Consider the following 10854-nt stretch of genomic DNA (forward strand, 5'->3'; position numbering starts at 1 on the left):
ATGATTTAAAACCTGAAAAGACGAAAAACACCGTAAAACTGGATATACGCCGTCGTAGTAACACCGCTGGCTGTTTTGGGTTAGTTAATTAAAAACTATGATAAACTTTGATTTAAAAGTTGTTCTTCTGGAAAAATGATTTTTCTTATGAACATGAAACTATATCCAAAAATCATGGTTAAACTCAAAGTGGAAGTATGTTTTCCAAAATGGTCATTTAGACGTCGTTCTTTCGACTGAAATGACTACCTTTACAAAAACGACTTGTAACCTGTATTTCTGACTATAAACTTATACTTTTTCTGTATAGATTCATAAACTTAAGTTTAATATGAAACCATAGCAATTGGATTCACTCAAAACGGATTTAAAACGAAGAAGTTATGGGTAAAACAAGATTGGATATTTTTGCTTGTTGTAGCTACGTGAAAATTGGTAACAAATCTATATTAATCATATCCTAGCTAACTTGTATTGTATTATACATGTATTATAATATATTATGTAATCTTAGGATACCATAGACACGTATGCAAATGTTTTGACATATCATATCGACCCATCTATATATATTATTTGGAACAACCATAGACACTCTATATGCAGTAATGTTGGAGTTAGCTATACAGGGTTGAGGTTGAATACAAAAATATATATACTCTGAGTTGTGATTTAGCCTGAGACGTGTATACACTGGGTCGTGGATTGGGTCAAGATAATATATATCAATTTATTTTCTGTACATCTAACTATAGACAACTAGTTGTAGGTTACTAACGAGGACAGCTGACTTAATAAAATTAAAACATTAAAATGTATTAAAAATGTTGTAAATATATTTTGAACATACTTTGATATATATGTACATATTTGTTATAGGTTCGTGAATCGACCAGTGGCCAAGTCTTACTTCCCGACAAAGTAAAAATCTGTGAAAGTGAGTTATAGTCCCACTTTTAAAATCTAATATTTTGGGATGAGAATACATGCAAATTTATAAATGTTTTACGAAATAGACACAAGTAAATGAAACTACTTTATATGGGTGAATGATCGAAGCCGAATATGCCCCTTTTTAGCTTGGTAGCCTAAGAATTTGGGAACAGACCCCCAAATTGACGCGAATCCTAAAGATAGATCTATCGGGCCCAACAAGCCCCATTCTGGAATTTGGAATGCTTTATTACTTCGAAATTATCATGTCTGATGGGTGTCCCGGAATGATGGGGATATTCTATATGCATCTTGTTAATGTCGGTTACCAGGTGTTCACCGTATGGATGATTTTTATCTCTATGTATGGGATGTATTAAAATATGAAATCTTGTGGTCTATTATTTCGATTGATAAATATATAGGTTAAACCTATAACTCACCAACATTTTTGTTGACGTTTAAAGCATGTTTATTCTCAGGTGATTATTAAGAGCTTTCGCTGTTGCATACTAAAATAAGGACAAGATTTGGAGTCCATGCTTGTATGATATTATGTAAAAACTGCATTCAAGAAACTTATTTTTGATGTAATATATTCTTATTGTAAACCATTATGTAATGGACGTGTGTAAACGGTATATTTTAGATTATCATTATTTTATAATCTACGTAATGCTTTTTAAACCTCTATCGATAAAATAAAGGTTATGGTTGTTTTAAAAATGAATGCAGCCTTTGAAAAACGTTTCATATAGAGGTCAAAACCTCTCGACGAAATCAATTAATATGGAACGTTTATAATCAATATGAACGGGACATTTCACCTTAGACGCCTTGAATTATTTTTCTTCATAGACCGGATTTCGTACTTCATTGATAATCAGTGGCGAATAAAAGTCTTCAGAAAAATTTCATATTTTTTAAATTAATTATATTTATTTATTTTGGTCATTATGGTATAAAATTCGATCCTTAATTTGTTAAATAAAAATTACATCAACTGTCCCTCTCAATTCTGGGTAAAATATAAAAAGTGTTAAAACTTAATAAATAGTTCCTAAATACATTTTTAATAAGCCTAAAATTTATAGAACTCATTTTCGTATCACTGTTTATTTTAAAATTACATAAGTTTGAATTTAACTTGTTTAATATCAATTGGAACATCAAACGAGTATTACAATTATTTAATATTTATTTTTAATATACTTTTATTCATATATATTTATGTTTTTAAATAATAAATTTTATAATATCATATTTCATAACAACAACATTTAATATTTTAAATTATATTTCCAATTATTATTTACACACATATCTATTTACAAATAGTTTTTCGTGAATCGTTGGGAATGGTCGAAGGTCAATTGAATATATGAAACATTTCAAAATTTTTGAGACTCAACCTAACAGACTTTGCTTATCGTGTCGAAATCATATAAAGATTAAGTTTAATTTTAGTCGGAAATTTCCGAGTCGTCACACATAGTTCATAAATGCAAGTTCAAAACCAGCATCTTTTAAACTATGTACCTCGTAATACTATGAGTGTAGAAAAATAGTTTCAACAAAACAATAAGACCACTTGAAACAGTAAGCTCATAGGAATCAATAAATTCAATAGAAGTTCGATCCCATTGCTAATTCCTAAATCCAGTTTGTCTTTCTTAAGTTTAATGCTTCTTCTCATTCCCTTCATATTGTTACAGATGTGAGGGCCACAATCGGTAACTAAAATCAAGGAATCACTAGAAGAAAATATATAACTTTATATGAATATACTTGATTGCTAGTCTCACCAACCGTGCCATTTCTCAGTTTAGATTGGAAGACGGGATAATTCCTTCTCCAATGGCTAACTTTTCCATAATGGAAACATTCAGTGTCTTTTGATAGGTTTTCCCTTTTGGAAGGTGCAATATTCTTCCTAGCAAATGATTTTGCATTTTCCTTCCACAAGGTATTTGGCTTATTCTTTTTCACCCTACCACCATTCTTCCTCTGCTCATCGAACAACATCCAATAAGCACTTTGCTGAATAAAAATAATTGTCTCAGCAAGAGGATCTGATAAGGGTTCTTTAATTTTGTTCAACTTCCCTTCATATTTGAGAATAATTCCCTTGTTGCGGTGCTAGTCTAGAAAGTTCGAACCATTGAGGTTGTCCTTCTCTAACAAAGAAGGAAGTGTATTTTAGTTTACGTTTTGATTGGTTAATATCTACAACATAAATAAGATTCAATTTAGTATTTCGATATTGAGCTTTAATATATTAACTACCAAAGTTTTTGTTTATTTTTAAAAACAATTAATTTACGAAAGCCTAAGATCCACATAGAGGTTCCATAGCCACATCTGTTGATCAGCTAGTTGTTATGGAGTATATTGGTAGGTAGCGGGTACCAATTGCATTACAAGTGAAAATCGTAGATCTTTATGGGACCTAGTGATATATGTAGTCCAACAAACTATTATTATCTACTGACATGTTTGTCCCATCCTTGCCTTGAACTCGGGTCTCACCGTGAATACAATTAAGTCGTCCAATTTGAAAACAATGGAAATTCACGCTATTCTCATTATCTCAGAAAATCCACCTCGTGGCTATAATTCAATTAGGTCTCACCGTAACTAAATAATAACTAGGAGTGTTTGCAAGCTCATTGGATGACATGACTTAAGTTTGACGGTAATCTTTTTTAATAAGTTTGTGTCAACGAATAACGCATGTACACAAGATTCGCTACACTATTTGTTAAAAAACATTTAACCAATTATATATGTCGGTCGTGTTTATGTGATTTTTTATTTAGTTTCTAGCACAAAAAATAACAAATACACAAACGTGTATCATTTTAAAATATGTAGTCCATATATATTAATTCAGTTTCAAAATCATTTAACATTAAACTCGTTATAATTTAACTTATATTAAAATTATCAATTTTAATCTTTGAAACTCGTTTTGAGGTTTATTTAATGTTTTCATCAAAAACATATATAATTTGTGTCTCAAAATTATTTAACTTTAAACTCGTTAGAGTTTAACTTTTTAAAATTATCAATTTTAATATTTGAAACTCGTTACCGGTTTTATTTAATATTTTCATAAAAAAACATTCAACATATATTATAATCAACAATTATATATAAGTGCGAAAAATAAAACACAACCATGCATTACACTGATACATAGCCTAGACCAAAAATCATATGCTTAATCACATAAGCCGACATGGGATCAAGTGGTCAAACTAAAGGACAATCCATAGCTCCCACTTGATTCAAGAACCAAGTGAAAACTTGTCGAACGTCATCGTTGTTTATTTGATCCATTGCCATCTTCTAAGTCAAACTTTGTGTTTATCTATATCTTCAATCTTCATCTTGTTACATTTACATAAAATGGCAAAATACAACTAATCTGATACTTTTACAATTTAAAATAAACCTAAATACAATACTATGAAATTGAATATAAAGAAAATACGGCTTTTATGGCTTCTAATAAATCAAAATACCAATATGACATAAAATTGTCGTAACCAACAATCACAACAATACACATAGGTCGGGGTATTATGGGCTATATATGCAATCATAATTTAATAACAACATTATTAAACATATATATGACTTGTCCATGGTTACAATGCATGTGTATAACCATGGATCAAAATTAAAAATTAATTAATCAACAATTTTTTTTAACAGCAGTACGGGATCACCCAGGGGACTTAACCGCCCATGCGTTCATCTCCCTGCAGTTGCATAACCCGCCCCCAACTGCTATCAAGGAGGAAACCCGGCTAAATCTGATGGCATGGATGGTAAAAACTCCCTCCCCCACTGCCCCCGCAACGCGATGTGCGAAAGATATCATTGGGTAGAATTCAAGGGTAAAGGCGCAACAATGTGTGCATTGCTGCACACCGCGGGAGTCGAACTTCTGACCTCTCGCTAAGAGAGGCAGACCACTACCGCATGAGTTATAACTATTAAATTCAATATTTAAACAGTGAATTACTTGAGATCTTATTTGTGCGTCTTGAGGATAATAATAAAGTTGACTTTCAAAACCATAAAGGTTTTGACTTTTATCAATTTACCACAAAGCTATATCTAAAAAAAAATCAAGCGACAATTAAGACGATGTAAAAGCAGCTCTTGATACCACTGATAATTGTCAAGAATATAAAATCAAAAAGTGAGTAAAACGAATATATCTTTGCGATTTGCGGTCAACGTGTAGGTTGAAACGAACACTTTGTTGAAGAGAAATCGACAATCAAAAGTATGACTGCTTATTTGGATAGTCCACTACACTTCAAACAACATTAATGGATGTTAGTATAAACCCTAATAATAATTAACCAACCTTTGATTAATTGAAACAATAAAATAATGCTCCGTATAATAATTAACTTTTCGAAGAGGCTTAAAAACTTGATGTGGTTTTTGGTTCTTTTACGGCTATCGACAAAAGTGTATTCTTTTGTTTCTAGTTTCGTATTTCACAACAAGAAATAGTAGGGGTTATTTTTGTTTGTGTTCCGTAACATTCACCAACAAAACATATAAAATATTATATTTTGTATTGAATTTTATAAGTCTGTGCGTTGCACGACATTTGTATAAATTTCTATTCGATAACGTTAATATTGATACTTTCCAAATGTATAACACAATTACACAAAAAATTCTTTATTACCGGTAACATTTATATCACAAACATTAGTATTGAAACTAACGCATAGATTATGAGCCCTTCTGTTGAAATCATTTTAACTTCAGTTGACAAATAATCGATAAAAGACCAAACATGAGCCCCTAAAAAGATTAAAACCGGTCGTTAAAAATAATATTTTATGTACATCTATAATTGTATATGTTTTAGTAAAATCTAATTCTATTATATCAAAATCTCAAACGAAGCCGTGCAGACATGCATCTAAATATCTATAAGGATTATCAAAAACCCTTCTAACTTCAATTGACAAACATTAGAGCGTGTGTTTATATAATATTCTACAAATATTATATCAATGTAATTTTTTAAATTTATGCGAAAACTGTAAATTACCTTTATATTATATAAAGTATCATTCATAAATAATATTATAATATTAATAAAGTATTATCTATTTTATAATTTTTATTACAATAAAATATATTGTAAATAGTTTTAAATATTTAAGACCATTTATACATAAAAAATATTACTAATATTTATATTAAATAAATGTATCATTTAAAATAGTATTATTAATGACCATTTAAATTTTTTTATAATAATAACAATAATATTAATATAATTATAATTATAACATCTATAGTTAATATTAATATATTATTATACAATAACATAGTATTTTAAGTACTATTTTAAGTACTGAAATCTGTATATTAAATTAAATTAGGAAATCTAATAATTCAATTAACATATGGAAATAAATGATATAGTAACACGTGACAAGAGTAAAGGGGGTTGTCACGTGGCAGAAATTACTGAGGAGTTGACACGTAGGATTATCATCACGTGCTTTAGATAGATAGATAGATAGATAGATATGTTAAGAAAACTATATGTAGTCTAAATTCGGTTGATTATACGCTTGAACGAAAAAGTAAAAGATGCGGAGCATATATTCAACTTGTTAACCAAGTTAATGTATTTTTTCAATTTTTGTTTTGAAAAGCAGCTAATTTTATTACCACGAAAATCAATTAATACACGAGTTCTCGAATTACGTATACAGTTCAACACAAATGCCTACAACCTTGTTTACAAAGAAAGACCAAAAAACAAATTGATGTCAAGGTGGCATCAAGAAACTCAAGATATTAAATTAAGAAACTTGATGGATTATTGAACCAAGTATGCCAATCAATTGCTTTCCCTTTAATTCTCTTTGCGATTCACTCAAACCCTTTAATTTGTATCTCGATTAAAGCTATTGGAGAGTTCCAACTATTACCCTTGAAGACACGTTGTATTTTTTCATTGAATTATAAATAATTCTATTAGTCAATTGACTAATTAATTAATTCATAAACTTGTTTTGTTACTTGAGTAATATATATATATATATATATATATATATATATATATATATATATATATATATATATATATATATATATATATATATATATCATTTGACGTCTAGGTGTATATATATGTAACTTTAAAAGCTCAAATGAATTTAGTCACATAATTATACGTTTTTTTTTTTCGAACAACTTAATTTTATTAAGAAAAGACCTTCCTAGCAAGGAGCTAGGAAAGAACCCAAGATTACAACGGCTTTACTAGCCACTCGTTCCAACTTACATTGCTTTTACCTCTACTACTATACCAACTAAACGAAGTAAAACAAATAGAATCAAAAAGTAAATTTTTCTTCATCGGAGGTTGGAAGATCACGTTGTTCCTATACCTCCAAGTAATCCAAACAAACGCAGCCACAATATTATAGAGTTTATCCTTCACCTCTGCTCTTTCCCTCCATTCGTCCAACAAAGCAATCCATTCAGCCCATTCTGTAAATACTGGTAAGTCAATATCTACCCATATGCGCGTACGTCTCCATAACTCAGCTGCTATATTACACTCGAAAATCACGTGACTTATGGTCTCAACGAAATAGCTACACGAGGCACACCCAATTTGTTGAATCTCTAAACCCCGATGTGAAAGATTATTCCGGGTCGATAATCTATCTAAAGCCACACGCCAAAGAAGGATACTGATTTTTCTCGGTACACACTTGACCCACCGCGTAAACTGCTCAATCGAAGGTAAGAATTCTCTCGTCAATATAGTGTCTTATATTCGCAAACTGAAAAAACCCCATCACCACCAATTGACCAGCCTCAAGAATCGCTACTCTCATTCAGGTTTATCTCCCGAATTTCAGCCACCATATCGCTTAGAAGATCTCTGTTTCTGACCCCAATATTATCTCGATTCCAGGACCAAGACCACGCACCATTCACCACTCGATCCGACAACTTGCAGTCCTTATTTGACTCGAGATGAAACAACCGACGATATTTATCTTTAAGGATACCCTCACCCTGCCAATTATCTAACTAAAAAGAAATCGACTCACCGTTGCCAATTTTGGCTCGAATAATATTTGCGGGTAAAACACCTCCTTGTTTAGCCTTAAAAAAAGGAAATAATGTTTGACCATATACCTTTACAAACCAATTCGGACCCATCGATTCCAGCTAAATCACCATGAATGGATTTTACTACTTTAGCCCATATCGAGTACGGATGAACAAGAAGACGCCATAACTAGTTAAACATTAACGACATGTTAAAACCACGTAGGCTCCCTATGTTTAAACCTCCGTTATTGAAAGAAGCCAGCACTTGGTTCCACTCAAGCCAATGCATTTTACGATTACTCTCGGTACCACCCCAAAAAAGCTGAGCACGAAGCATCTCAATCTTTTTAACATCATATTCGGGCATCGAAAAAGAGAAAGGTAGTAGATATCCATACTTCCCAAAACAGATTTAATGAGCGTCAATCGACACCAACTGAAAGAAGATTCGCTTTCCAACCCGATAACTTTTTGATAAAACGATCTTCGAAGCCCTTCCATTTACACACCAAACTCATATTATCCCCGATCGGGAGTCCCAAGTACGAAAAAGGGAATTTCCCTTTTGAACAACCGAACTCGCTTACATATGAATCCAGAATCTCGTCAACAATACCAATACCGAACAAATGTGACTTCGAAACATTCAATTTCAGCCCCGAGTAACGATAGAATTCATTAAGAGCAAGCAACGTGTTAGACAAACTTTCCTTATTCCATTCGGATATAATAATCGCATCATCCGCGTAACACAAATGAGACACATTAAGATTATCACGACCGACATTCACCCCACTAATCGCCCCCGAATCCACTTTACTTTTAATACATAAATGTAAACCCTCCATAATAATAAGAAATAAGAAAGGGCTTGGTGGGTCACCTTGTCTCAATCCACGGTGTAGCCGAAATTCTCCTGTCGGGTCCCATTCACGAGAACCGAGGTCCGGGCGTTAACTAAGCACATTCGAATCCAGGCCCTCCATGAATCTCCGAATCCCAAAATCGGTAACATGTCGTCGAGGAATTCCCAACTAACCATGTCATATGCTTTTTCGAAGTCCACTTTAAATAACATCAACTTTTTCTTCTTTTTCTTACTCCATCCCATTAACTCGCTAACAATCATCGGGCCATCTAAAATTTGTTTACCCTTGATAAACGTAGACTGTACATTACTAATAACTTTGTCAATGACCATTGCAATTCGGTTTGCCAAAATTTTAGAACAAATAGGACGATAATCTTTAATAATTGAGGGGTTCGGTACCTTTGGAATTAGAGTTATGAATGCGGATATAGCACCCTTCGGTAATCTGTGTACACGAAACGCGTTAATAATTGATATCACCAAGTCGTCTTTAAACAACTCCCAATGTGTTTTCAGAAAACCAAACGTGAATCCATCCGGTCTCGGATATTTATCATTACCACACTCCCAAACTGCACCTCGAATTTCTTCTTCAATTACATCCTTTTGTATACGTTCGTTGTTAGCAGTAGACAAGGTGGCTTGTGGAACAAAATCTGCTACCTGACCCGCGTCATTATCCTTGGCGAACTTCACCGCGTAAAATTCCTTGAAAGCATTCTTAACAATACCCGGGTCTGACACCCACACTCCATTCAAAGAAATTCCTTTAATCGTTTGTATATTTCTTCGATGTTTGACTAGGCCGTGAAGAAACTTAGTATTCTCGTCACCTTCTATGTTCCATTTTACTTTCGCTTTTTGTAACAAATCTTGATCATCAAAGTTTTCGATGTCATTTAACTCATTAATCAAATCCTTTCTTACTTCTAGCTCATCAACAGTAGCAGAACCATTTTCCACCTTTGTTTCGATTTCATTCACCATTTCAAAAATAACAGTAGCTCTCTCTTTGTTAATAGCCTGCTGGTTTTTGATCCACGGTCTGATCTTGGATTTTATTAACTTAAGTTAGTCATTAAAATATTGAGTATCAACATACTCCTGACCATCCGTTACACCTTTTAACATGCTATCGAAACCTGCCATCGATGATCAAGAATGGAAACATTTAAACGGAATCGGACCATAGTTCAATTTTTTATTTTGTAACAAAATAGGGACATGGTCCGAAAAACCTCTCGGAAGAGCATCTAATTTAAGATCAGGAAACTTATCCAGGACATTCCGAGAGACCAGTATTCTATCTAATCGACTCATCTTGGTAGCTGACTTATTCAGCCACGTGTATTTACAACCCCCCAAAGGAATATCCTCCAAACCCGCATTATTAACAAACGTATTGAACACCATAGCTTCTTCTCTATTAAAGATAGAACCAAAACGCTCCTCCTCATTTCGAACCTCATTAAGATCACCAAGCAAAACAAATTCACCATCATGTTCGTTAATAAAACAGAACATCTATCCCAAAGAATACTTTTATCCCCCGACCTTTGAGGCCCATGAACATTTATCATAAAAAAGGTAGAGTTCGAATTCACCCATTTACCTTTTACTATGACAAATGAGTCGTCGCACCAAATCCTTTCTTTCACAAACAAATTCGGATCCCAAATAGAAATTACACCACCGGACATACCACGGGATAAACTACACGCATAATCGAATGCATAGTTACCCCACATCGACTTAATACCAAAAAGTTCAAGACGTGATATTTTCGATTCTTGAATACCTATAAAATGAACATTATACGCGTAACTCATCTCTTTTATCCACACCCTTTTCTTCCGCTTCCTACATCCACGGATGTTAAACGATAAAATATTCATTGATTAAACATTAATACCCCCACGGATTGC

The 10854-nt window shown here is 32.6% G+C and overlaps 1 protein-coding gene across 1 annotated transcript; it reads right to left on the reverse strand.

Annotated features, from left to right (window-relative positions):
• Positions 1–8480: 8480 nt before the first annotated feature.
• On the reverse strand, positions 8481–8906 carry LOC139898589 (uncharacterized). Its single transcript, XM_071881347.1, has one exon. It carries the CDS (start codon positions 8904–8906, stop codon positions 8481–8483), a length of 426 nt encoding a protein of 141 aa, XP_071737448.1.
• Between the last annotated feature and the right edge of the window lie 1948 nt (positions 8907–10854).

This window comes from Rutidosis leptorrhynchoides, chromosome 1 (genome assembly GCF_046630445.1).
Source record: "Rutidosis leptorrhynchoides isolate AG116_Rl617_1_P2 chromosome 1, CSIRO_AGI_Rlap_v1, whole genome shotgun sequence".
NCBI classification, from domain to species: Eukaryota; Viridiplantae; Streptophyta; class Magnoliopsida; order Asterales; family Asteraceae; genus Rutidosis; species Rutidosis leptorrhynchoides.

Bases quoted from the DNA above. Each gene is read 5' to 3' on its own strand.
- LOC139898589 (XM_071881347.1), bottom strand. From the start codon at position 8,906: ATGGAGGGTTTACATTTATGTATTAAAAGTAAAGTGGATTCGGGGGCG.